This window comes from Sceloporus undulatus, chromosome 7, assembly GCF_019175285.1.
Source record: "Sceloporus undulatus isolate JIND9_A2432 ecotype Alabama chromosome 7, SceUnd_v1.1, whole genome shotgun sequence".
In the NCBI taxonomy this organism is placed as follows: domain Eukaryota; kingdom Metazoa; phylum Chordata; class Lepidosauria; order Squamata; family Phrynosomatidae; genus Sceloporus; species Sceloporus undulatus.
Genome location: NC_056528.1, coordinates 3,239,826 through 3,267,288, shown reverse-complemented (window position 1 = coordinate 3,267,288; position 27,463 = coordinate 3,239,826). Strand labels below are relative to the sequence as shown.

General features: G+C 45.4%; 4 protein-coding genes across 5 annotated transcripts in view; all 4 read right to left on the bottom strand.

Moving 5' to 3' along the window:
• LOC121936393 (solute carrier family 2, facilitated glucose transporter member 5-like) overlaps nt 1-3,161 on the bottom strand; it is a 21,911-nt gene extending 18,750 nt beyond the window's left edge. The window contains exon 1 of the mRNA XM_042478609.1: nt 3,114-3,161. Within this exon, the coding sequence (XP_042334543.1) occupies nt 3,114-3,161 (48 nt within the window). The remainder of the gene's footprint in view (nt 1-3,113) is intronic.
• Nucleotides 3,162-4,694: 1,533 nt separating this feature from the next.
• On the bottom strand, nt 4,695-7,799 carry LOC121936392 (solute carrier family 2, facilitated glucose transporter member 5-like). Its single transcript, XM_042478608.1, has 4 exons — nt 7,692-7,799; nt 6,664-6,739; nt 6,096-6,223; nt 4,695-4,952 (listed from the first exon to the last, which is right to left on the bottom strand). Exons 1-4 carry the CDS (start codon nt 7,791-7,793, stop codon nt 4,695-4,697), a joined length of 564 nt encoding a protein of 187 aa, XP_042334542.1. The 5' UTR covers nt 7,794-7,799.
• Nucleotides 7,800-8,393: 594 nt separating this feature from the next.
• On the bottom strand, nt 8,394-15,055 carry LOC121936391 (solute carrier family 2, facilitated glucose transporter member 5-like). The gene is made up of 10 exons (XM_042478607.1): nt 15,022-15,055; nt 14,462-14,541; nt 14,122-14,217; nt 13,291-13,451; nt 12,170-12,294; nt 11,284-11,436; nt 11,078-11,203; nt 9,943-10,130; nt 9,121-9,231; nt 8,394-8,540 (listed from the first exon to the last, which is right to left on the bottom strand). The coding sequence occupies exons 1-10, from the start codon at nt 15,053-15,055 to the stop codon at nt 8,394-8,396; spliced, it is 1,221 nt and encodes a 406-aa protein (XP_042334541.1).
• A 1,352-nt stretch (nt 15,056-16,407) lies between these two features.
• LOC121936980 (solute carrier family 2, facilitated glucose transporter member 5-like) lies at nt 16,408-26,748 on the bottom strand. Of its 2 annotated transcripts, none has more exons than XM_042479734.1 (12): nt 26,046-26,748; nt 25,071-25,169; nt 23,587-23,747; nt 22,252-22,376; nt 21,747-21,899; nt 21,532-21,657; nt 20,740-20,927; nt 19,575-19,685; nt 19,115-19,216; nt 18,405-18,480; nt 17,672-17,799; nt 16,408-16,784 (listed from the first exon to the last, which is right to left on the bottom strand). In XM_042479734.1, the coding sequence occupies exons 1-12, from the start codon at nt 26,697-26,699 to the stop codon at nt 16,518-16,520; spliced, it is 2,190 nt and encodes a 729-aa protein (XP_042335668.1). In that variant the 5' UTR covers nt 26,700-26,748; the 3' UTR covers nt 16,408-16,517. The 2 variants fall into 2 exon arrangements, with proteins under 2 accessions (XP_042335668.1, XP_042335669.1); XM_042479735.1 differs by having other exon boundaries at nt 16,634-16,784; nt 18,997-19,216.
• Between the last annotated feature and the right edge of the window lie 715 nt (nt 26,749-27,463).

The following is a 27,463-nucleotide window of genomic DNA, read 5'->3' as shown; positions in this document are numbered from 1 at the left end:
TATTATTATTATTATTATTATTATTATTATTATTATTATTATTATTATTATTCCTGCACAGCAAGGGGTTGGACTAGATGCCGTTCTGGTCTCTTCCAGTTCTAGGAGTTTTATAGTAGATCTTGTAGCACCTTTGAGACTCACCAAAGGAAAGAAATCGGCAGCATGAGCTTTCCCAGGCTAAAGTCTATTAAGAATCATAGAATCATGGAGTTGGAAGAGACCACAAGGGCCATCCAGTCCAACCCCGTTCTGCCATGTAGGAACTCTCAATCATAACCATCTTCAAGTCATTTCTGACTTAAGGCAAACCTATATGCCATTTTCTTGGCACGTTTCTTCAGAGAGGGTTTGCCATTGCCATCCTCTGAGGCTGAGAGAGTGTGACTTGCCCAATGTCACCCAATGGGTTGACATGGCCGGGCCCAGATTCGAACCCAGAGTCATAGTCCAACGCTCACGCCACTACACCTCACTGGCTCTTAAGATGATAGATACAAGCAATAAAGTGTGCGGCTGGCAACAGTTCAGAAAAAGAGTAAGGAAAAGCCTTCCAGAGACCAAAGGGCAGAGAATAATTGCAGAAAGCAAGCCTGGATGGGCAAATTTAGAGCAAACACAAGTCATTCTCTTTCAGCAGACTCTCCATCAAAACCGGCTGCTTTTATCATTAAGTGGAATGGTTACGCCTGAAGCAGCAGATTTTGCAAGATGCAAAAGAGTAGAGTAGAGAAATTATACTTCTAACTTACTGGCAACTATGGTGCCATTTATATCTATTGGCAATGTGCATCTATAAATGAATAAATGTCTCCATATAGCTGTAGACCTTATTGATAACTGCACCAAACCCTTCCCCTGTGACTGTGTTTATGGGAATCTTGTAAGCAGTCCATTAACTAATAACCAGGTTGAAGTATCCAAAAGCCATGGAGGTAAATATATGAAACACCGAGGAATGGTGTGAGCAATGAGACGTATTGTGTATCTGGACGTATTGTGCAAATGGGACACACTGCGAACTAGGGACTGTTGTGGACAGCCACGCTTTTTGCCTCTGCATACGAATCTCTCGTGAGAATATGAATGTGCAAATGTGCAAGGGTGCAATTCAACTTTATGCTATCCTATGTTGTTATATATTATATGTTATCACGTCGAAAAACCGCAGCGAATGGAGGCAAGAGCCTGCTTTTGGCATTAATTATTGAGATTATAAAATTAATTGTTGATATTTAATTATTTTATTGTTGCTCTTGTGGCAAATGTCAACCCATATTTGCAATGGGTGGGCACCCTGAGGCCTTGCTATTAACAACAGAACATTGCACAGATTAACATGGAAATCACTCATTGCAACCCAAGGTCACACAATATATGTATATTATACCCAACTCTCTTCCATGCCAGTGTTCTCTGAAGATGCCAGCCACAGATGCATGCGAAATGTCAGGAATAAACCCTTCTAGAATATGGCCACATAACCCCAAAAACCCACAACAAACGATCAGCTTCTAGTTGTGCTGCTGAATAGGTGAGTTAAGGGTGAGCAGAGTTATGCAACACACACATCACAACCAAGCCACAATCGCTGATGACTCACTCCTGTTGCACAAAACCCAGAAACCTCTGAACCTCAGTCCTGTCCATCTGCAAGCTTTTTTCCCGGCTGCAGCGCTTCATGCTGAGATGCAATTAAAAACCAATTACTGGCTATAAATTGGAGTTAATGGAAACACTGGGCAGGTTCATAGGAAAAGCAGGATGGGTTATCAGAAGCAATTAATCCACTATCTCAAGGACAAGGAGTTCTTATTTCACACCGATCTCTCGACTCCTGCATGCCACCCGCTCCACTGCAACCAGACTGGGGCCTGATTCCCACTACCTTTTAAACCAGATCGCAAATCGGTTTGAACGGGTTCAAACGACCCTGGTTCCCACTTAAACCGAATCACTGAAGCCATTCAGAGAGGGAGGGGCCATGCACTAGACCCATGGCAAATTTGGGGCACTCATGTTTTCTGCGTCTTTTTGGATAAACCAGTTCTGCGCAAGTGTGAACCAGATGCGGATCGGAATCGATTTAAATTTGCCCTTCACCAGCTGGAGCGGGTCCACATTGAACCAATTCATGCATGAAAGTGAACCACAAGTGGGTTGTTTTAGAGGGAAAAATGCGATCGGGGCAAATGTAGTGGGAACCATGCTCCTCTGTCGAATTGATCCATCGATTCAAATCGCACACTGATATATCTGTAAATGGGGACGAGGCCTAAGGCTATGTCTCCTCCATGGCTGTGACAAACAAATACATGTGAATAATTTAAACAAGGGGAGGACAACTTGTGGCTCCAAATATTCCAAACTCCAAATATTCTGCAACAGCAATTCCCATCAACTCTCATAAGTGGCTACGTTTTTAACATTCTCTGATTGCAATCTGTTTTGGGGCAGGACTTTGTTTATGTAACTCTGCAAAGCACTGAGCAATCAGATAGTAGCTAAGAATTCACAGCTGTTTCTACAGATGCTCTTCTCACACCTGGTCAGATTTGCCCATTTGGATCACAAGAACCCTTCAATGTCTTTTGGCCATAGCCTCTCTCGCATGCCACTTGCTATTGCCACTTTTAATAGAACAGATTAGAGAGAGTGTGACTTGGCAAAGGTCACCCAGTGGGTTACATGGCCGAACTGGGAATCAAACCCTTCAGAGTCATAGTCCAACACTCAAACCAGTATACCATGCTGGCTCTCCACCTGTTGTTGTCACATGCCTTCAAATCGATGGCTGACTTAGAGCTTATGTTACATGGCCAGCCAGGACTCGAACCATGGTCCTCAGAATCCAGCACTTAAACCACGACACAGACACCTAAATATCCTGAAGGCACCAGATCCTATATGATCTTGGAAGCTAAGCAGAGTCAGCCCTGGTTAGTACTTGCATGGACAAACAACCAAGGAATACCAGGTGCCAGAGGCTCTATTTCAGGGGAAGGAACGGGCACCGCCACCTCTGAGTATTCCTTGCCTAAGAAAACCCTATGAAATTCATGAGGTCAACTTAAGTCAATAGGTGACTTAAAGGTGCACACACACATACATACCGTGTTCCTGGACACGGGGGTCAGCGTCGTCTTGGAGCCCTTCTCCATTTCTGCGCTTGAGGACTGGGAACCTTGAGATTGATGGTACGAAGCTCTGAGTTGAGATGGAAAGAGAACACTTGTGCCAAGCCTCTTGTCTTCTGCACTTTGGCTTTGTGCAAGACGCCATTTCCTCAGCTAGTTAATTTTGTCCTCTTGGACCTTGGAATAGGCATCTTTCTGTCTCCAGGGGAAAGTGCGGCTGTTATTATTTTTTGGCAAACAGAATCCTCAGCCCTGTTTCTCCCTGTTTCTCAGCCGCTTTGGAAAGGTGAGAGTAGACTTGGCACGTGGAAGGGAGCTATCTCAGTTCTGTGGATCCTTCTTGGAGACAATATTCCACGGCTCTTATACCATGGATAGGCAATCGGGAGGATCCATGGCCTTAACATACCCAACTCAGCTGGGAAGTGGTTTCAGGGTGTCTCTCGGAATTGTTATAGCCAAAAGGTTAATTCCACTGAGTAGCTGTTACCCTTCCAAGCAGTAGCATTCTTCCCTGAGCCTCTGCCTCCCTCTATAGATGTCTCAAAGCAATAACTGATCCCGATATTTTATCGTTGTTTATCCCAGGGATAGGCAGGTGTGGCCCCAGGTGTTGGTTGGACTGCAACTCCCATCTTCCCTCACTTTGCTGGCTAGAACTGATGGGAATTGTAATCTAAGTCCTTTTGGAGGATCATTCACTTCTCTCCTCTGGCGTACAAGCTGCAAAAAGAAACTCACTCTCCCCAATGCTAAATAATTTCCTATTCAATGTGAAGTCGAAGGCTTTCACGGCCGGCATCCATAGTTTTCGACGAAGTGATGTGGGTAGTAATTGGCTTGGATGCTTTTGGATGTCATTTCTCCAAGTCGCACCCTAAAGAGCATGAGAAGCAATTCATAAAACGAATGATGTTCAATGTGAAGTCGAAGGCTTTCGTGGCCGGCATCCATAGCACTTTCCAGGTGTAGCTGCTTCCTGTCTATGAGATTGGGAATCTGCTCTGGGTTTTAGTCCAAACTTTAAAGAGTGCATCCAAGTTGCATTGTTTCTAAATAAGTTTAGGACCTTGGATAGATGTTTTAAAGCTCAGATTAAAACCACCAGAGCAAATTTATTTGACTTGATTTGATTTATATCCTGGCATGGCCGGGATGTCCTTTGCCGTCCTCTCCACCTACCAGTTCTGACCATTGCAAACTTTCGAATTTGGCACCAAAATATTGGCCAGTATAATTTGGAAACTTCAAATTCTCCATGTTCACTCCACATTTTCATTTCCAGGGAGGGAAATACTGGGGGCATGTTAAAAGCAGCTGGAAAAGTGGGATGGCAGAGGATCAATTGGGATTGCCAGTGCAAAATTAGGACAAATAATAGAGGGTATGCCAACCGGGCAACTAAGAAGGTGCTTTGTTCACATGCGCATGCTTTTTAAGCCAGAAAGTAAAACCATAAGGTTCCTTCTAACCTGCAAACCGAGAAAACCAAAGACAACGAGAAGTTTCTTTTCGGATCATTGCTCTGTTATTAGGGCATTATTAAACTATTAAAAATCAAACTTCTTTGGGTTCTCCATTCTCCTCCTGCTCCTGCTCCTGTTCCAGCTCCTGCTCCTGTTCCTGCTCCAGTTTCTCTTGGTCTGGCTGCACCTCAAATACAGGTACCGCTTTCTGGTCCTCATAGCCTGGCACAAGCTTCCATATATCCAGAAAGGTCTTGCCTTTGGTTTCTGGGACCTTCTTGTAGATATATAAAAAGGTGGCTATACATATAGGGAAGCAGGCAAGGAAACTGTAGGCCCCGACGTATGGCTGCAAATCAAAACAGAAAAGAAACAGAGAGAGAGAGAGAGAGGTGGGAATGGACATATACAGTTTTCTTGCCTTATTATTATTATTATTATTATTATTATTATTGGTCTTTGGTATCCTCCGAGTTTTGGTTCCAGGACCTCCATGGATAACAAAATCTGTGGATGTTCAAGTCCCATTAAATACAATAGATTATTATTATTACTATTGTTATTGTTATAGTGATTACAATGGGTCCTTGGTATCTTCTGGGGTTTGGTTCCAGGACCTCCATGGATACCAAAATCCATGGACATTCAAGCCCCATTAAATAAAATACAGTAGATTATTATTATTATTATTATTATTATTATTATTATTATTATTATTATTATAGTGGGTCATTGGTATCCTCTGGGGTTTGGTTCCAGGACCTCCATGGATACCAAAATCTGTGCACGTTAAAGTCCCATTAAATACAATTATTATTATTACTACTACTACTACTACTACTACAATGGGTCCTTGGTATCTTCTGGTGTTTGGTTCTAGGACCTCTGTGAATACTAAAATCCATAGACACTCAAGTCCCATTAAGTACAATAGATTATTATTATTACAATGGGTCCTTGATATCTTCTGGGGTCTGGTTCCAGGACCTCTGTGGATACCAAAATCCATAGACACTCAAGTCCCATTAAATACAAGGCATAGTAAAATGTATGCCCTTATGTAAAATGGCAAAAGCAACATTTGCTTTTTGGAATTTATATCTTTTTTGAATTTTGAATGTTTTCAAGCCATGGCTGCTTGAATCCATGGATAAAGAAATCCATAGATACGGAGGGCTGACGGTAACAACAACAGCAGCTAGACCTTGGCGTTCTGTAACGCTAAGCACCAATAGACCAAATCATGTTTAACTCATGTTGAAGTCCTGTCTGATAAATTATTACCGTGATATCCATACATGCCACGGGGGAATGTGCTGGTTTGACTCAGATGGGTGGTATTTATGGTGGCGGCTGTAGTTCACTTTGGTGCTATAATGGTGGGAGATGTAGAGCCTCCCACGTAGGGCGCATGCGCAGCCCGTGGCTTGTGCCTTTGTTCACAGGTTCAGGACCCCCATTCCCCTGCCAACTGACCTGCGCAACTACTCACCTGTATCTGCAGGTATGAAAAGATGGTAAAAAAGTGTATGATCCAATGCACAAATCCCCCAATGACATACGCTGAGGACCGGGACGACTGGAGGAACAGTTCGCCGATCATCAGGTTGGGAAGGGTGGCTGGGGGGAAAGGACAGATATTTCATTTTCCAGGCAGGATGGCTCCTTATTTACTGTATATACTCATATACAAGTCTAGAAATTTTAACCCTGGCAAAATTTTATTATTGGAGTTTATCCAACTGGGGCTAATTTCGGCATTAAAGGGAGATTAAAGCGCATTTAAAGCATCCCGCAAGAAAGGCGAAAATGGCGAGCAATTGCGTGAATGAATATCACACGCAGTCACACAAATAAAGTGATATCGGGAAATGCGTTGGTGCTGAAATCCTGGAAGTAAAAAGACGCGCGTGAATGCTTCTTCGCGACTGCTTTAATGGCGGGTTTTGTGCGATGCCGTGTGAAATCGTTACGCGTAATTACGCGATTTCCCCAGGGATATTCACGGGATAAACTCCTATGCCATGTTGCACCTTGTGTTTCTTTGTCTCGGTACTTACTAGGCCCGACAGCATGCACCACAAGGAAAATGTTGAGGAGGACAGAGTTGACATAAGGCATCCATGAGGCTTTGTTCTGTTGGAGAAAGTTGGTCATGTTTCAGGCAAAGAGGAAGGGGACAGCCTGGCGTTCCCTTATCATAAGAGGACCCTGGTCCCTTCTTTTTAAAGCCATCTGGAATCCAAGTCTTTGTAAATGGCTTTACATCTGCACAAAATCCAACTGAGTAGTTTCCCAATGACTATACGGTCAGCCCTCCGCATTCACAGTTTGACTATTTGCTTGTTTATAGTTGCTGCTTGGCTAGCTTGACGTCTCCCCTCCCTCTTCTTCCTTGCAATCTCTTATCCTTCCAAAAGAGCCTCAGACAGAGCTTAGGCCCCTTTCCAGCCCATTGATCTCTTCGACCCACTCCTGTTCGTCCCAGTCCTCCCAATCTCCTGTCTTTCCAAAAGAGCCGCCTGGGTTTTAAACCCCTTTCCAGCACATCAACCTCCTGGCTGGATTTTTTGGAAGGACAAGAGATTGAGAAGTGGTGGGTTATTATTATTATTATTATTATTATTTACCCAGGAACTGCTGTGATGTTATGACATAGGGTACTCCAGTGGTAGCTAGTGGTGTGACTGCAACACTATGACCCAATGTGGAATAGGTACTCATGCGCATCAGAGTGATCCCCAGTATGCATTGGGACACTGGCTAGGAGGTGCCAAAACCATGCAACAGAAGTGCCAAATGCACATCAGAAGTGCATGAACTGCCCAAAACACCACCCTTGTTAATGCCCAGATGTGCTTCCTTGCTGTTCATGAACAGGGTTTTGTTGTGTCTCTGCAATGTTGCTATGGAGTCATAATGTTGGTCTAATCTGCACTGCCGACGTAGTTTAGTTCGACACTACTTTAACTGCCATGGCTCAACGCTATAGTTTGTTGAGGCGCCAGAGACAGAGAAGGCGAAATAGCCCACAAAGCTACCAAACCCAGGATCCCATAGCAATCAAACTGGTGTCAAACTGTATCACCTCCTGATAAATCCCACTTTTCCAGCTTCTTGTAAAATGTCCCTGGTCCAAAATTGTAGCAATAATCCAGTCTGAGACCATTTTAAACTGCCCTGGCTCCATGCGAGGTAATTCTGGGACCTGTATTTTGGTGAGATGTTTTGCCTTCTCTGTCCAAGAGATCTGGGGCCACAATAAACTACAATTCCCAGCACTCCCTAGAGCACTGAGCCAGGGCAGTTAAAGTGGTCTCAAACTGGATTATTTCTGCAATGTGTTTTGGACCTCCCTTTTCTTTCTCCTACACTTGCTTTCCTCCTTTATTGTCGGCTTACTTCAATTGCTGCAAACTGAGTTCCAAGTGGAAATGGGGGGCATGCAGGAAAGGTTGCAGCAATTTCCTTTTGCCTAAACTTACTGGGAAGGGCAAGATTCTTCCCTGTCCTCTTCTCCTTTTCCCCCTTTGCAGAAACTCCTTTTGCAGTTTGAACTCAGTTTGCAGGAACTGAAGTGAGCTGAGGACGAAGGGGGAAAACAAGGAGAGGGAAAGTGGGAAGGCAGAGGATTCATCAAAAGTGTCCTTGCCAAACTGGAACAGTTAGGAGGGTGTGAGACAAATACCTACACATCTGGTCATACAATTGCAACAACAGTTCATGCACAGTTCTTTCTGGCATGTGCAAGGTTGGCATAAAAGGTTTTTACTCCCACTGGCGAACCATTTCATGCATGGAAGTAAGTGTTTGCTTGAGATTTTGCGCGACCAACCTGAAGTTCGATCATCACGGTTAACACAATACAGAGGACGCTGCAGATGGCAAAGCCGACAAGAAGCAGGACCTTCCGCCCCTTGGAGTCCACAATAGTCAGCTGGAGGAAGGACAGAGAAGGGAGAGAGGACGAGAGATGCTGACAGGCCGCTGCCACACTGCAGAATTAGCCCAGTTCGACTCTGCTTTAACTAGCATAGTTCTGTCCTTTGGAATCCGGAGATTTGTAGTATGCCGTCCCCCCCAGAGCTCTTTCACGGAAAAAGCTAAACATCTAAAAAAACTACAGACCCTAGAATTTGATAGCATTGAGCCATGGCAGTTAATGCGGCACCAAAACCGCATTAATCCTGCAGTATAGACACAGCCCAGTTTGCAAACTGATTTCCCTCACTGACAGGTTCAGAGTCCAGCCAAGTACCAGACCAACTCAAGAAGAGTCCAAGAAGCGGTTCAGTTCTAGCCGCCACGGCTTCAACTGGAACATAGGCCTTTTATCCTGGTGTGGCCTCAAGTTCCAACATAACGTCTTGAAAAGTGTTTTAAATTCGGACAGCGTGTTTAGCCATCGAATCTCACTCGGCAGGCCATTCCATAATTTAGGGAAATCTAACTTTTGGAGTGGACTAGGCTTCAGGACATACATAATGGGGTTGAAGGAAAAGGCAGGCGAGGCTTACCGCGAACCCCATTCCGATCAAGATAAGGATGGATGAGGATGCACTGATGTATCGGACATTTTCCGACCCTATGTTTGTGGACAGGTAGACTCTCTCTGTATAGTAGTATACCTGAAATGAGACAAGGACAACTTAAATGAATGAAATGGAAGAGTGTGCTGGACATATTATGTACATTTCAAGGGAAGTGAAGACTCAAAGCGGTGTAGTTGTTTGCATGTTGGACTACAACCTTGGAAGTCCAGGATTTGGATCCCATATCAGCCGAGAAAACCCCAGTGGGTGACTTTGGGCATGTCACACTCTCTCAGCCTCAGAGCAAGGTCATGGCAAACCCGCTCCAAGCATAACGTGCCGAGAAAACCTCACAAGGTTGCCTTGTTACCACCACAAGTCTCGGCGGCACATATTGACAACCCATACTATCCTAAATTTCTTTATTTCAGGGGTTTTATGGTTCAAATAAAGAACCAACATGATGCAGAGGTTTGAGGATTGGACCAGGATTAGACTAGAGTTTGAATCCTCACCAGCCATGGAAACTCATTTCTGGCTTATGGGGACCCTATGGAGGCCTTCTAGGCAAGATTTCTTGATGGTGGAGATCTGCCGTTAACATCCTCTGAGGCTGAGAGAGTGTGACTTGAACAAAGTCACCCAGCGGGCGAGCTGGAATTCGAACCCTGCTCTCCAGTGTCCTAGTCCAATGCTCAAACAATGTTGACACCACAGCATCTGACTTTTTGTTTGGTAAAACCGTTCCCAGGGTCCATCTTTTCCTAGGCCCATCTCCTTGATCGTTCAAGACGGAGCTTTGCTCACCGAATTGACCCCCGAGAGCTGCTGGCCGGCCATCAAGATAATGATGGACAGGACTTGCCACCGGAGTTTTTGATAGCAGACCAGCTTCAGGGCATTCATGTCTTCATCTTCCACCTCATGCGCATTCTCCTCCCATATCTCTTCGATCTCACCCTCCACATCCTGGTTGAATCTCAGCTGCTTCAGGGCTGGATCGAAGAAATCACACAGAGGATTGCATTGAAGCTGGTGGAGAACATCTCCGGTGCCAGACCCAATTTATTTACTTATTTATTTGATTTCAAGGGTTTCTATCCCGCCTTTCTCCCACAATGGGAAGCAAGTATTGGGACGGGCATGGTAACATCTGACCTCAGTGATCCCACTTTACTAGGGTTTCTAATATATATATTTTTTTAATCTATGGCATGACCCAAATTTAGGGGCTTGAAGTCCAGTCCTGTATTGCGGCCACCTGGGACTTCCAAAATACCATATTCCTTGACTTGTTGAGAGTGGGCACCAGCATTTGGTACACAGCAAAATGGCTTCATGTGCCAAATGCCAGGGGAGCGCTGCACGCTGGGATCACAGCTGGCATTGTGCTACAGTTCAGCAGTCCCGAATTGAGCCTCACATGCTACTTTCTCTGTCACCTGTAGATCTGAGAGCATGAAGAGTGGAAAACAGTTGTGCCCACCATAGATTGGTGCCAGTCGGAGGCCTTTTTACATGTACCAAATGCTTTGGGGTCAGCCTTTCGAGAACACAGCTTGGTCCTCCCTTTGGAAACAGCAGACACATGCTGTGCCCACTACAGACTGACCCTAGAGCATTCGGTATCCAGTGCAATGGCAAGTCACACTCACTCAATAAAATTACATCTTTAAAAAACAGAAAGGAAAAAATGTATATGACATTAACAAAGCACTTAGACAGGAAGAGGAAGTTCGCATTATATAGGTTTGTGCATACGTGATTTTCCCCTTACGTGGGAGGGGTCCAGAACGGATCCCCCGCATAAGGGAAGGGACCACTGTATTTTAAAAGCAAGATAATCCCCTTGATATCCATTTAAATGATATATAAAATCCTTCTCTCCAAGGAGATACCTATAAGATCTTTAACAATACCATTATCTCCATGTCATTTGTACCTTGCCTTGCTTGCTCTTCATCTTTCTTCACAATCAGCAAATACCTGGGGCTTTCGGGAAAGGCAGGCATGAGGATGGACTGGAATAATGCCAGTATACCAGAGAGGCTCATCACAATTGGCCAACCTGCGCAAGAAGGTACGGTTATTAACTCGGGCAACACACCTTATTTGCTCTAGCTGTAGAGAGGCACCTCTCAGATTTACCTTCAGCGTTCCCCATGATTTCACGAAAAGCAAGTATCTGAGCGATCAGGACGCCTAAGACTAGAAAGAAGTGTGGCAGCATGCCGATGATTCCCCTTGAATCCACTGGAGAGATCTCTGTGAGGTACAATGGCACCGTACTGGAGTATACACCTGGTTAGAGAATAAATCAAGGGGTTATTCGCATCATGTATGCAGTGGCATCACTAGGGTTGGCATCACTTGGTACGCTAACTTATGGTGTCACCCTCCGCCACATTGACCTCCTCCCGTAACACACCATACAGCATCTTTAGGAATGGTTTTTGTACTACTGTTACTCATTAATCACTGAATGAGTTATGACACCTATTGCATGCCACACTCCCTGCACCCCCTATTGACACCAATGTGTTTATGTGATGTGATGTGAACATATAACTTCTCAATAGCCCCAGGTGGCCAATTGGAGCTCTGTGAGGGCATCCGTTTGAAAAGCATGGAGACATAGGCTGGCATCTTGTTTGGCAATTAGGACCTAATAATAATAATAATAATAATAATAATAATTTATATTTCCCCGCCTCTCCCTGCGGATCGAGGCGGAGTTGCAGCCTGATAAAAACATACAAATACAGTCAATAAAATCCGACGCAGTACATCATCTCAGCAATAATAATAATATCAATTGAAACTATCATACAGTTGGAAGAGCCAAGCTGTTTCAGAAAATGGCTTGCCTCTTCTGCAGTGTGGCATCACCTACAATGTTGGAGATTTCAAAACAATGCGGGATTGTCCCGTCCCTTCGACAAGTATTTCAGGCCAATTTCAGATTGTGTCGCAGTCTGTGAAGAAGACAGGGGAAGGGAAACACCAAACCAACCCATCTATTGTTTAAACTCACCCATGGTTATTCCCATGAGAAAGCGTGAAAACATAATAAATCCGAACGAACGAGCCATATTGGCACCAACCATGAACAAACAGGCAATTGTGGAGCAAAAGCTGTTCAGCACCAAGGCACCTTTCCTGAAAAGACAGGATGGGGAGCATCAAAAGAACCAAAAGTTATCGTTCAGAAAAAGAACTGCAGGGTTTCTTTGCCTTCCCCCCTCATTTTCTGGAGGCTTTGCAACCATTCCTTAAAAACAAGGATACATTGCCCCCTATTTTCTTTCCTTCGCCCCCTAAATTTGGCTAAAAGCTCACATGAAATGTTTACATTGCTTTCCCCACAACTTGCTCCTCTTTATTGGTTTGCTGCATTTTTTTTTTGTCCCAGTTTTTCTCCAAAGCACTCAGGATGATGGGTGTGCCTGCTCTCCTCACAATGCGCATCAGTGCCCAATGTGCATCAGAAGTACCTGATATGTATCAGAAGTGCCTGGTGTGCATCAAGAGTGCCCAATGCTCATCTGAAGTGCCTAATGTGCATCAGAAGTACCTGATATGTATCAGAAGTGCCTGCTGTACATCAGGAGTGTCCAATGCTCATCCAAAGTGCCTAGAGTGCATCCGAAGAAGTACTTGATATGTAACAGGAGTGCCTGGTGTGCATCAGGAGTGCCTAATGTGCACCAGAAGTGCATGATATGTATCAGAAGTGACGGAAGTGAATAAGGAGTGTGCATTATGCATCAGAAGTGCCTGATATATATCAGAAGTGTCCAATGCGCATCCAAAGTGCCTAGTGTGTATCAGAACTGCGTGATATGTATCAGAAGTGCCTGACATACATCAGGAGTGCCCAATGTGCACCAGAAGTCCCTGATATGTAGCAGAAGTGCCTGATGTACATCAGGAATGCCCAGTGCACATCCAAAGTGCCTGGTGTGCATCAGAAGTACCTGATATGTAACAGAAGTGCCTGAAGTGCATCAGGAGTGCCCAATGCACATCAGAAGCGCCCAATGCACATTGGAGCACTCTTGCCAGTGCCCAGATGCCTGTCTTCCCTAACAAGGTCCCATTGTGACAGATGACAAAATGTTGTGGGACTTCATCTGTTGCCATTATCGACAGTACCTGCCAAATTTATCCACCATGGGTCCGACCAGAAGAGCCCCAGCTACGGCTCCGATGGGGAACATGCTCATGGAGAACGCCATTATTAACAGCATGTGCTGGGGGTCTCTGTTTGTGACCTCCACACCTTCTGGATCTAACTGATAGACGTCTCGTATCAGCTAGGAAAGAAAGATAGTCTAGTATGTATGCATGCGAATTAGGGCTGGCCAGCCAGGGGTCTATCTGGAGAGCTGCCCCAAGGAGCCCATGGTCCCCAAATACAAATTTTGCCGCCCCAAAATGAAAAGCTCCTTCACTCCCCAAATTTCTAGCATTGCGGAGCATGAGACGTCGACAATCCTAAATATCTACAATGCATCCATTTGTGTTTGCGTTCCCTTTTGCCGCCCAATTGCTCAACTGACATTTGAAGTTACATTAATGCAAGACATGGCATCAAACTGAAGAAACTGGATTGTTGTTTTCTCTCCTTTGTAAAGTGCTATGTAAAGCCTATGGCACTATACAAATAAATGTAATAATAATAATAATAATAATAATAATAATAATAATAATAATAGTAATAAAAATGTTAAAAAATCATGACGGAGATGAAATAATTCTTATTTAGGGGGACGATGCCCTCATTTTGTCCCTGCTCTTCACGAAAGGTTCCTAAATGGAGAGGATTACAAGTTATTATATTAAGGGGCAGAATTAGGTACAAATATCTAACTATTTGTAATAACAATTCCTGATTCTAGTCTCCAAACCCCTTTTGTAATGGTAAAAATGATGGGAGAGGACCAGGAATACAAAATGGATTGACCCCTGCCCCAAGAAACTTACCACGGACGGTGAGTAGACTACCCAGATGTTGTAACCATACTGGGCAAATCCGAAAGAAGAGATGATTGCTATCCAGAGAAAAGAAGCCGTCAGCTTCTGTGGGAGAGAGAGAATGATGCTTGAGTATCAAAGGCATTAAAAAAAGGTTAAAGGCATGCAGCAGCTATCCCTTAAACACATTGGCTGGGGTTCTGAAATCCCATGAATGGAGATAAGGATGCAAAAGGTCCCCCTGCATTGTTGAGATGTCGATTCCTGCTATGATCTGTCCTCCGCTGTTGCCAGATGTTGGCTTTTCTATCCTGAACCAAATGGCAGAGATGGTTCAATCCGGACTAACCTTTTCATCCAAATTCATCTTTGCTACTACCTTCCCTTCAATTTCATTCTTGACACTCTGGATCAAAAAATCGGACTGAGCTGCAGGAGAAGAAGAAGGAGAAGAAGGGGGTCTTCTCAGGAGAAATTCAAACCCATCCCTCGGTTGGATCACAAAGCATTGGGGAATACCAAAGTTTGGAACAAGTCACCTTTTTTGGATCCTTTGGATATAAATGAATTCTGGGAGCTGAAGTCCTTGAAGATCTGTTTGGCCATGGAGACCCACCAAGGTGTCCTTGGGCAAGTCATGATCTTTCGGCCAACCCCCCCCCCCCCCCAAACAAATCTTGCCACGAAACCCCTGTGATGGGTTGGCTTTAGGGTCTTCATGAGTCAGAATCGACTTGAAGGCACCCAAGAGGAAGAAGAAATACAAACCTATCACAGGGGTTTCTTGCCAGAAAAGACTTGAAGGGACTTGGAGTCCTGCTGACAGGTAAGCCATTCTTCCCCAATACTGTTTCCCTGAGAGATTTGGGGACCAAGGAGCAAAGGCCATGCAAACCTGTCTTTCTGTACCAAGGAGTAGAGGAGGAATCCGCCCGGCAGCCATATTTGTTCTGAAAAGAAGTCCTTCGGAAGACTAATACTATTGCAAGAACCAATCAGGAAAGGATAAGAGAAGATTCCGGGAAACTGTTGACAGTTGGCAACCAAGCTAAGGAACAATCGCTGCAAGAAAGGAAAGACGGTACTATATTTGTTGCTGCCATTGTTGTGGTTCAGTTAGACATCTCATATTCTGCGCACACTGGTCAAAGATTAAAGAGTAAGGCAGTACCTGTTTGTTGTTGTTGTTGTTAACTGCCTTCAAGTCAATCCCAACGCATGGTGGCCTTGTGGATGAGATGTCTCCAAGACCCGCGTTCAGCGTAGGTCCTGCAAACTCATACCTATGGCCACCTTAAAAGGGTCTATCCATCTAGCATGTGGTCTTCCTCTCTTTCTACATCCCTCCCCCTTTCCTAGCATTATTGCCTTTTCTAGTGAGTCCCATCTTCTCAAGATGTGGCCAAAAGTACGACAACCCCGACTTTATCATCTTGGCTTCCAGGGAGATGTCAGGGTTGATCTGTTCTAGGTCCCATTTGTTTGTGTTTTTGGCCATATCCTCAGACTTGTCTCCAGCACCACATCTCAAATGAGTTGATTTTCCTCTTGTCCGCTCATTGTCCATTGCTCTCACATCTGGACATGATACAGAGCCCCTGTACTTTGGTTTAATAGACATAAAAGGGTCGAAAGTGGAAGAAGGCCAAGCAAGCAAACCCAAGCTTGAGTTCTTGGAGTTATATGTTCCTGACAAGACTCTCTGAGCTGGTGACCCTAAATATTTGGCTGTCTAAAAAGAAATCAAGATGGTGCCCATCTCTTTATCCACTTATAGTAGCCAGCTGGATTGGCACTGTCACTCTTTTTCAACATTGGGATAATGTCCTCCATCACATCTGAGACCAAGGTTGGGGATCATGCCGTTCCCTAGAAGTTATTGGAGAAGAAAGGAGAGAGAACCTTTTCAGGCTTTCCTAGGCTGCATCCGCACTGCAAAAACAATCTGGTTTGAGATCGCTTTAACAGCCGCGGGAATTGAAGTTTTGTGGGTCATTGAGCCTTCTCTGTCGGAGAGCTCTGGTGTCACAACAAATTATAGTTCCCAGAATCCCATAGCACTGAGCCATGGCAGTGAAAGTGGTGTCAAGATGGATTAAACTGGATGGTGTTGTTAGTCACCTTGAGTGCCATTATGCAAACAAAGGCAGGATATAAGTGAATAAAATCATTGTTGCCATCGTCGCCGTCATCATCCCAGTTCTATCTTAGACCATAAACGTAACCAAAGATTTTGTGAATTCAGGCAAGACACACTTTGACCATTTACTGTACTTTTATTTTACAAAACGCACCAAAGAACTGTATAAAAGTCTTACTGGAGAATGGCAGGGGAAGGAAGGAAGGACCAAGCAAGGAACCCATCCACACCATCGGAGCCAAGCGATCGCCAAAGGACAACATTATCACGGGTTCTCTGTGACCGATTTTCTCCGCTTCTTCTTCTTACCGCTGTGTGTGGTTTTCTTCTTTTTATTCTGTTTGGTCTGTTTGTCATTCGGCTCAACGCTCTGGACCTGTATCTTCCTGGTCACAGCCACGTGGACTGACATAAGCCTCCGGATATCCACAAAGCTCTTGTTCTTGGTTTCTGGGATGATCTTGAAGATATAAAAGAAGGTCCCAAAGCAGAACGGCCAGAAGAGGAGGAAGCTATAGAACCCGATCTTTGCCTGGAGATAGCAGTCGATGCGAGGGAGAGAGGGAAAAAGACAGATATGAATACCATGGAAGAACATAGTTGTTTATCACATGTGTGAAGATATCGGAAGAGACAACAGAAGGCAGGCCCTCATCCATCATGCTCCAAATAAGAGCCTCAGGCAACTTTACTATGACCACAGATCAGCCAGGCTCCAGAGGTATTTACAGTTGGCCCTACACATTTGTGGTTTTCGCTTCATGCGGATATGATTATTTGCGGATTCGTTTAATACGTTCTCTCAGGAAGCTCTAGGTACTCCAGTGCAACTCTATGGTCAACGTCTACCAGATGTTGACCACAGAGTCATGCTGGAAGACCTATGGATTGCGAGAGAGAACACTTCTCTCACCTGCACTCCAGAAATGATGCAGTTTGACACTGCTTTAGCTGCCATGGCTCCGTACTATGGAATTGTGGGTTCTGTAGTTTCGCAAGACATTTCGCCTCCTCTGTTGGAGAGCTCTGGTACCGCAACAAATCCCAGCGTTCTGTGGCATGGAGCCATGGCAGTTAAAGTGGGTCAAAGAGCATTATTTCTCTGACAATGCCAGCCAAAGATGCTGGCAAAACGTCAGGAATAAACTTTTCTTGAACATGGCCACATAGTCCAAAACCCCACAAATAACTATGGATGGCAGCCATGAAAGCCTTTGACTTCAGCATTGTTTCTGCAGTGAAGGTGAGACCCTCATCTCACCCACTCCACCTATTCATGTCTTTGGCAGCATGGTATAGCGGTTATTCCCCAGCGACCATAAATCCAGACCTTTGTTTCGTAGGATGCTTACCAACAGTAGACTTAGGTTGGGCTTAGAACGCGGGTTCAGACCGTCTGCTTGCCACCAAACCACTCACCTCTATCTGATTGAAAACCATCCCAACAATAAATCTGAGCAGCCAGTGTACAAGCCCACTGAGTGCATAGGCAGTGGACCGGGAGGACTGGAGGAAGATTTCCGATATTATCACAGTGGGTATTGTACCTGGTGGAGAGAGAAAATGCTTTCAGTTGACTCACTAAGTCATTCCTCATAGGGCATGGTTTCCAGACCCTTCACCGTTTTAGATGCCCTCCATTTTAGATGCTCCAGTTTCTCAACATCCTTTTTGAACTGTGGTGCCCAGAACTGGACACAGTATTCCAGCTGGGTCCTGACCAAAGCAGAATAGAGTGGCACTATTACTTTCCTTGATCTAGACACTATACTTTTATTGATGCAGCCTAAAATTGCATTGACCTTTTTAGCTGCCGCATCACACTGTTGACTCATGTTCAACTTGTCCTCTGGCTGACAGTTGCCAACCTAGTCCTGGTTGACTGGAGAAAAATGTCTTCCAGAGGACCTAAGTTTACAGTCTGGATTATAGAAGAGGAGGTAAGCCTGTAGGTAACCTGGAACTAAATCGCGGGGCTTTCTTGGCAGAATTTATTCAGAGAGGGTTTGGCTTTGCCTTCCCCTGAGGCTGAGAGCATATGACTTGCCCAAGGTCCCTGAGTGCATTTCCATGGCTCAGCAGGAATTTGAACCCTGGTCTCCTGGCGTCCTAGTCCAACACTCAGACCATACACCACATTGGCTCCTCTTACCTGGCCCAATGATGTGTCCGATGAGGAAGAGGAAGATCAAACAGGAACTGACATAAGACATCCACAAGATAGTGTTCTGTTGGAGAAGGACAGTTGTGCATCAGTCGCACATAAATGGGACTCCCCACTGCCTCTGCATGGAAGGCTTTGATAGCTTCAGCTTCTTTGGTTCAATGGCAAGCCACGCAATGCAACAGTCATGCCTTCCAACTGTCTCAATTCATCAAGGGCAGTTCCATTTAATCCTCTGCCTTCCCACTTTTCGGCGGTGTTTCAAAATGTCCTTTCTCCTCCTCCCACTTTCCCCCTTTGTCCTCAGCTTGCTTCCATTGCTGCAGAATGAGTTGAAACTACAAATTTGCATGCAGTTAACTCAGCAGTGGGAAAAAGAGAGGAGGACGTGGACTCTTGCCCTTCCCAGTACACTCAGGCAAAAGCAAACTGCTGAGTTCCTCAACTTTAATAACTTTTGCCATCTTGACCGCACAACCCAGCACACAAACCTGAGCGGTCACCTTCCAAACGCCTGCTAAAACAAACAGAGCTTTGCCTACCTATGAAAGGGTATGGTGATAACCTTGCAAACAATTACCCATGCGTTCTCCTGCCATGCACCGCCACCACCCTTCTGCTGCCTGAAGCCATGGCTTCACTTTCCTTATTGGTAAGGGGTCCCTGGACAATGGCGTTGGATGGCTTGCAATACAAACCTGAAGTTCAAGGGTCATGGTTACCAGGACACAGAGGATGCTGCAGAACCCGAGGCCAATGAGGATCAGAACCCTTCGCCCCACAGTATCGATCACATAAGTCTAGAGCGCATAAAAGCAGAGTGGAGAAAGAAAGAGAGGAACCGAGAGAGAAATTAATTAATTTGTTGTTTCTTTGTCTTCCTTTTATACTAATTGGTGTTGTTTTAGAGGCGTTTTTAATCTTGTAATATTGCTGTTTTAGATTTGGTGCCACTCGGCAGCCTTTATTTTTATTCAGGCCCCATTCCCACTTACAAATAAATTGCTTTGCGATCCTAATCGATGGATCAATGCGGCAGCGGAGCAGAGCAAAGCGTGGTTCATGATACATTTGCCCCGATCCCAGGTGCCGACATGCCTTCTGGGAGAGTTAGAAACTTGAAATGCCAAGAGGTACAAGGAGATAGGAAGCGCTTACCACAACCATCGCGGCAACAAGGACCAAAATGGTAGAAAAAATGCTGATATACCGGGTCGCGTATCGTTTTATCAACATTGTCGTGTAGATTCGCTCCGAAAAATAGTATGCCTGAAAACAGAGCACACCGTCCAATAAACGGATTTTGTGGAAGAAATGAGACTCTTTAGGGGAAATAATCCTGGGGTGCCACCTGACTTTTATCCAGACAAACCCAAAATTTGGCTTTTCTGGTTCGGTTCCTGTTTTGTTTTTTTATTAAGGCTTCTCCTAGTCTGCAGTGGCCCAGGCTACTGTCAAAAATGTGGCAAAAGGGCCCCCTCTTCTTAGAAGGCATTAGGGACATTAGGGGAAGGTTTTGATCCCCAGGGCCCTGATGTTCACCCACACCTAAGAGAGCATACACCTTCTCCCTGGCTAAGGTTGCCATATTCCAGCGCCTCATAGTTGGGCATCTAATCTGCATCTCATTTGCAAATTATTACACTTATCCACATTGTTTAATTTGCATTCTGATAGAACTCTTTCAAGGCTGTGAAGTTGAAGGCTTTCACGGCATGCATCCATTGTTTTTGGTGGGTTTTTCGGGCCACGAGGCCATGTTTAGAAGAGTTTATTCCTCTTTATTAGGAAGATTTGTTTTTAAGGAATCCATGGATGCTCAAAAACTATTCCAGAAGAGCTTATTGCTTTTTTAAAAAACCCCACTCTTATTCCTAATAAAGAGGAATAAACTCTTCTAGAACACAGCCTCGTAGCCCGAAAAACCCACAAAAGACTATCTCCGAAACCTGTTTGGAAGTGGACTTCCATCATTCCAACAAACCCCCCAACACAAGTATCACACAACATCAGGCCATCCTTGCTTGCCTCCTTTTCTTTCCTGTTGGAGGAAGCGGAGAAGATGGCAATGCTACACTTGTCCAGTGGCAACTGGAGCTGGCAGGGTAGTGCCAGTCTTCTTGCACATTTTCCCGCGCCATCATCACTACTGCCACATTTTAACTGACTCATCAGCTTTGGACGAAGGAGAAATCCAGGATGTGCTGCTTCAACTGGACCTTTCGTAGCCCCTTTAATCTGGGATTTCCCAGGTTTTCCGGGACAAATGGCAACCCTATCCTTGGCTCAGCTGCCCAACCAACTGCGTTCCAGTTGCCCTTACCGCGCTGATGCCTGAAAGCTCCTGGCCGCTCATCAAGACGATGATGGAGATGATCTGCCAGCGGAGGCCCCGGCTGCAGACCAGCTTCATCGCACTCATGACCTTCTCTGCCTTCTCTGTCTGGTCTTCCTCATAAAGCTCATTAATCTCATCCTGTACGTCTTCCTGGCATCTCAGCTTCCTCAAAGCTAGATGGGAGAAGGGGTCAGGGATGGATTTACACTTGGGGTGTGAGTTTGCTAGCTTGGGTATTTTTTAGGTGTATCCTACCTCTGCACAACTTTGGGGCCAGCCTCCTCTCTTGCATTTTGGGGAAGGAGATGGCACAACCTCTCAGATATCGTTGGACTGCAGCTCCCATGAGCTTAAGACAGTATGGGCGCACGTAAACATGCACAGATACATGTAAGTTTGGGACACTAGATAGGTGCATATTGTTTCACTGTTATGATTTGGCAGGGACGGTTAATCCTCTGCCATTCCACTCTTTTTAAACTAACCATGCCCCCCTCCCCACGGCTTAAGAGAGATTAGTTCGCCTTAGGGTCGCCATAAGTTAAAAATGACTTGATGGCACGCAACAACAAAGTAGTGCCATAGTGAAAGTGAGCCAACCTTATTGCTCCCCATGCACCCCAAATAAAATAAATAGATAGATAAACTTTTATTTATATGTCACTTATTTGTAAGAAACAACCAAAGCGCCTTCCTGATGTGTTGACCTACAATTCCCATCTCTCCTAGCCACCACAACTAAGGTCTTGATACAATTCCCATCCAGGGTCCTTTTACCTTTCCTCGCTTTCTCTTCCTTCCTTTTCTGAATTAGTAAATACCTCGGACTTTCCGGGAAGAAGGGCAATATGATGACTTGAAACAGCGCCAGGCCTCCCGGGATGCTCAGCAAGAGTGGCCAGTCTGTGTAAGAGGAGACAGGTGTGAACTAGGTGGGTAGGGGACACCTTCGGTCTGCTTCGGGCCAGGTAACCATCCGGTGCCAGGTTTACCTTTCTTGGTCCCCAGGACTTTGGGAAGGCCGAGGATTTGAGAAGTCAGGAGTCCGAGAATGATAAAGATGGAGGACACCATCATGATACTACCCCTCACGCTTTTGGGAGCCAGCTCTGCCAGGTATATTGGCATAAGGCAGGAGAATAGACCTGGTTAGAGAGGAAGGAAAGGCATAGTTAAGGGCAGTCAAGAACACTTTGAGGCAGGGGAATGGCGATGAATGAGGAAGAACACTCAAGCTAGCGGAGGCTGTGGCAGTTTGCTTTTGCCTGAGCCTACTGGGATCCGACCTCGCTGCAGCCACCATTTTCTTTTGTCACGAGAATAATTGTTTAAGTGTGTTTTAACTCTAATATTGTTTAATTGTGCTTTAAGGGATGGGTGGGAACGGATGGTCTTGGGAATGTATAATTAATATAAATAAATGTTATTATTTATTATTAAGGGCAGGATATCACTCCCTCGTCTGCTGTTTTAATGGAATCCTGGAGTCTTTCTCACCTGTGCATATTCCAGTGACCAAGCGTACAAAGATGCTATATTCAAAGGAATGTACTGTAGGGGAAACACCCATGAGGAAGGCACAGAGTATGGAGAAAATGTTATTCAAAAGCAAGCTACCTCTTCTGAAAAAGAGAACAGAAAGAGAGAGAGGGTTGGGTAGATGCATACAGTAAGGAAGGTACAATGACTTCTCAAAAACAGGTAATGGAGAGGGGGTTGTGGAATTGCATTGTCAATGTGCATCGTGCATGACGTATTATGTGCCACATCTGTGCCTGGCACATGGGGCATTGTGCAAACAGGTGACACCTCTGGACACTCACTGTCTCTCATAGGTTGCGCTACAGTGGTATTTAATATATTGCGTAGCACTTGTTGTTTGTGGTTAGCTACCCTCGAGTCAGTTCCATAGTGACCCTATGGATGAGACATCTCCAAAAATCCCTATCCTCCATTGCATTCTTGCCCAGATCATGCAAGCCATTGCCCATAACCCCTCTGATCAAATCTATCTATCCGCTCTGTGATCTTCCTCTCTTTCTTCTACCCTCTACCTTTCCTAGCATTATTGTTTTTCTAGTGATCCATGAATTCTCAGTTACCGTATATTCTCGACTATACGTCGAGCTCGTGAATAAGTCGAGGGCAGGTTTGGGGGCACCAAAATTATGGATTTTGATATGGCCCATGGATAAGTTGAGGGCAACAGATACCATTGAACATGTGATATTGTTAGAATCCTGGTTGTATTCTATGAGCCATGTCTCCTCCCCCCAATATTTATTTATATAGAGTATTTCTAGAGGATTCGGTCCAGCGGATACTGGGTGCTCTTCTCCCCCTAAAAGGTCATAGCAATGGTAGTGGGAAAATGGAGGGAGATCCATGCTGAAACATGAAAGAGCTATGCATCTGACCTCCAGGGACTAGAGAAATGATAGTTGGAGCATTGGTGGAAGTCGATGCCAAAGTACGAGGGAGTTATGCTTGGCTGATCTGACCTCCAGGGACTAGAGCAGTGGCAGTTGGAGCATGGAGGAAGGTCCATGCCAAAGTATGACAGCATGGGACTAGAGCAGTGGTATAGCATAGAGGGAGATCCAGCAACAGGAGGTTATTTCCCACCTTTCCTGGGCCTAACATGTCTCTTCCCACCCACCCAAAACTGTGATTAAAATAATTCCTGCACTCCTATTTGGGCAAAAAGGTGTTGAGAAATGTCTGACCCATTTTGGGGGTCATAAAAAGGCTGTACATGGTCCACCACTGAGCGATCCTTCCCCCCCACTCTGCACACCAGAGTCTACCAGATCACCGCTGTTATCGCCGTACCTGCCAAATTTATCTACCATGGAGCTAAACAAAATGCAACCAATGATGCCTCCAAAGGAAAAGACAGCAATGATTAAATTGTACAGCATGGCGAGGAGCTCTTTGTCCACGCTGATCCTCTTCTTCAGTTCAGAGGTGTGGTTGAAAAAGTTTTCAGTGAGCTGCAAGGAAAGCAAACAGCGAGTGGCGTTAGAGCCTTTTCCACACTAACAAATGGTGATGAAACCAGTTTAGTATTCTGGGACTGATTCTACCATTACTGTGCAACGTGGCATAGTGGTTTGAGTGTTGGACTACTGGAGACCAGGGTTTGGTTTAATGCCCATTGGGTGACCTTGGGCAAGTCTCACGCTCTCAATCTCAGGGTATGGGAATGGCAAACCACCTTTGAACAAAGCCTGCCAAGAAAACCCTACGATAGGATCTCCTTAGGGTCACCTTAAATTAGAAACAATTTGAAGACACACAATGACAACAGAGCTGGCAAGGGACCCGATGTGCATTCGGCACTTTTGCTGGTGTCCCGATATGTATCTTTGCAGTTCGCTAACAGGATCCCAAGACTCTGGCAGCTTCATGTAGGGAGATACCATTTTTGAGATAAGCCAAAATTGACAAAGGTGCTACAGCTATGATCTTGGGAGCATACCTGGACAATGCAATTCACATACAGCCGGCCCTCCTTATCCACGGATTTTTTATCCATGGAATCAAGCATCTATGGCATGAAAGTATTTTTTTTTAAAGTATAAATTCCAAATTGCAAACCTTGGGACACTAGTTTGCTCTGCCATGATATTTAATGGGGTTTGAGCATCCACAGGGGATCCTGGAACCAAACCCAGTGGATAACAAGGTCCCACTGTATTACATTTCTAAGGTCCATGAACTGGCGCATCACTGGACTCAGAGTCATTCTCAGTCTTTGTTTTGTCCCGTTGCCATTCATCATTCCTAGGTTCCCACATCTCAGGACCTGGCCCTGAGTCTCCAGCTCTCATGGACCATCTTCTTGTGGGAGTTGTTGTTGTGTGCCTTCAAGTCATTTTAGACCTATGGCAACCATAAGGCAAACCTATCATATGCAAGGTTTGTTCAAGGGAGGTTTGCCTTTGCCTTTCTCTGACGCTGCAAGGGTGACTTGCCCAAAGGAAGTCTCTCTCCATCTCTTGCTATTCCCTGATTAAATGTTCATTGCACAGCCCTCATACTGATGTGTTTCTATCTAGGCCGGAGATAGGAAACATGCAGCCTTCCAGATGTTTGAATCATTGAAGAGACCCCAAGGGCCATCCAATCCAACCCCATTCAGCCATGCAGGAGGTCTCCATATTAGATTCTTCCTTTTGCCTGGGACTACTTGAGACCTCATGCATGTAAAAGGGGCAACCATGGGGGATTCTGGGATTTGGAGTTCAAGTAAGTAACTTTCCGAAGATCAGCTATGTTCCTTCAAGGCAGTCAACGTAAGCCGACAATCTTACCGGAGGTGGATGGTTGGCAATCCAGAGGTAATAACCATACTGGAAAGACGATCCTAAACACGTGAGCACCGTAACCATGACAAGTGGCCTTGTCAGCTGCTATGGGAAGGAAGAATAGAAACCTATTAATACTTTTTAGCTAATTACTGAAATGTCCAAATGGTTATCTAAGAGAAAAAATAATCAGGGAACTACTATTCAAGCTAGAGCATGTGGTGGCCTCTCAAGTCCAAGTGTCCCTTGACGGGATGGTGGATGATGGGATGGATTATCCAGAACTTTTTCGGTCTTACTTCAGGCCTGGTTAGAGAAGGGTCTGGATATTTTGGTGGAACTGGACCAGGGGAGCATGAACCTTTTGGCTCTGCTTCATCTCATGGTGGTTTTGGATACCATGAATCAAGGCATCCTCCTCGGCTTTCCTCTCTGGAATGGGATTTGGGGGCCTTGCTTTCTAATAGGCCTTCTCAGAGAGCAGTTCATAGAATCATAGAGTTGGAAGAGACCGCAAGGGCCATCCAGTCCAACCCCATTCTGCCATGCAGGAACTCACAATCAATGCATTCCCGACAGATGGCCATCCAGCCTCTGTTTAAAGACCTCTAAGGAAGGAGACTCCATCACTCTCCAAAGGAGCGTCTTCCACTGTCAAACAGCTCTTACTGTCAGAAAGTTCTTCCTGATATTGAATCTTCCTGATATGGAATCTCTTTTCCTCTAGTTTAATTTTTCTTTCTTTTTAAAAAAGTGTTTTTTTGTGTGCCTAACATTGATAAATAATGCATCTTGTAGAACATCTACATTCCTTATGAAGGCTGCGCGATCATGTCACGCAAGGATGAAACGCCATCCCCGGATTACCCAACACCTGATGCTCCCCGGGCAGCATTTTTAAATGGCCTGATGTTGAATTTTTCACCATGCGTAATGGCCAATGGCTAAACCGCAAGAAACCTCTCGCCTGCTGGAACTTACCCATTGGTGGCGTGGTACCTTTGCTTCTTCGGACTCCTTTGCAGGGAAACCCTTGGAACTTATGATCGACTTGCGGTGTTCTGTTCTTCTGACCGCCGTGCGACTTCCCACGTCACTAATGATGGATTTACGGGGGGTGGCCGAGCCCTTGTCCGAAGCTCTTGGAGCGCTTCCTGTTATTGACAGGGGTCGTTCCAATGATGGGACTGCCAGCTCGTCCATACTGGCTCCCATGGGAGGCGTTACTGGTGCAACTAGTCCTCTTGTGCTGCTTCCCATGGCAAGCATTGGCGACGGTTGGCGCTCGAGGGAAGGCACCACAAGACCCCTCACGCTGCTCCCCTTGGACCCTGATATTGACTGGTGGCGCTGGGATGAAGGCATGCCAACATCTCTCTGACTGCTCCCAGAGGCAACTGTTAGCAAAGAGTTGGGCTCATAGGAAGGGACTGTTAGACCTCTTGTGCTGCTTCCCAAGGAACCCAGCATGGACTGGCGATGTTCGGATGATGGGAGCACCACATTTCGTGTACTGCTTCCTATGACACCCACTGGTGGCGGACTGGGCTCTGACAGGCTGCTTTCCCTGGAGCTTGATGCTGATTTACGATGACCCTCCTTTGCTCCTTCTGCCCTCTCTGCCTTACTTTCCATGTTTCTTGTATAGGAGACAGGAAATTAGACTCAACTGTAGGGGAAGAGGTTATTGACTCTATCATCATCATCATCATCATCATCATCATCATCATCATCATCATATAAATATATAGCCGCGTTAATCTATAAAAGTATGTAGAGAGCTCTTGTTCACCTTTGAGACTAACGCAAAGAAAGAAGATGGCAACATCTGCCTGCCTCTGGGCGCAGTCTCATGTAGGGTTGCGAGACTGGAAACTGGGGAGGGCTCCTGGGCATTTCATGGTTGTGTAAAAGAAGGTTGTGTTGGTTGTCACGCAACCAGGTAACCAGCAACACCTGCTGAAATTCCTTCTTGTGCACAACCATGAAAGGAAGAGGGTCCTTCCTCAGTTTATTCTCTGGCAACCCTACTCTTCTCGCTCCCTCTGTGGCAGTGCTTTGGTCCTCCAGATGTTTTGGACTTCAGCTCCCAGAATTCCTGATGGTTGGCCCAATTGGCTAAAGCTCCCGGGAGTTGGAGTCCAAAACATCTGGAGGACCAAAGTTTGGTATGGCAAGGCTGGTCCTGTACGCAAACTTGCTCCCCCCCATAGACTTGTAGGGAATGAAGAAGCAAAGAACACACAGAGACTCACCGCAAGCTCTTTCCTACTGGGAGGAGGAGGAGAAAGTTCCACCGAGGCTTTTTTCTCCTTTAAGGACGTCCGTCGGAAGGTTCAGCGCATTGCGAGAACCAATTGGAGAAGCCGGATGGAAGGTTCCAGAAAAGAACCTGTTTG

Bases quoted from the DNA above. Each gene is read 5' to 3' on its own strand.
- LOC121936392 (XM_042478608.1), bottom strand. From the start codon at position 7,793: ATGGAGCCAGGGCAGTTTAAAATGGTCTCAGACTGGATTATTGCTACA. The intron at 6,740-7,691 runs GTGATACAGTTT...TTTCTCCAACAG, and splicing joins AAAGTGGGATTTATCAGGAG to AACAAAGCCTCATGGATGCC. The intron at 4,953-6,095 runs GTGAGTAGTTGC...TTTGATTTGCAG, and splicing joins TTTCATACCTGCAGATACAG to CCATACGTCGGGGCCTACAG.
- LOC121936391 (XM_042478607.1), bottom strand. From the start codon at position 15,055: ATGGCTGCCGGGCGGATTCCTCCTCTACTCCTTG. The intron at 10,131-11,077 runs GTACAAATGACA...TCTTCGATCCAG, and splicing joins TGAAGAGCAAGCAAGGCAAG to CCCTGAAGCAGCTGAGATTC. The intron at 8,541-9,120 runs GTAAGCCTCGCC...TCCTTCCTCCAG, and splicing joins TGATCGGAATGGGGTTCGCG to CTGACTATTGTGGACTCCAA.
- LOC121936980 (XM_042479734.1), bottom strand. From the start codon at position 26,699: ATGGAAAGTAAGGCAGAGAGGGCAGAAGGAGCAAAGGAGGGTCATCGT. The intron at 23,748-25,070 runs GTAAGATTGTCG...CTTTCCTTGCAG, and splicing joins TTGCCAACCATCCACCTCCG to CTCACTGAAAACTTTTTCAA. The intron at 20,928-21,531 runs GTAAAAGGACCC...TCTCCCATCTAG, and splicing joins GGAAGAGAAAGCGAGGAAAG to CTTTGAGGAAGCTGAGATGC.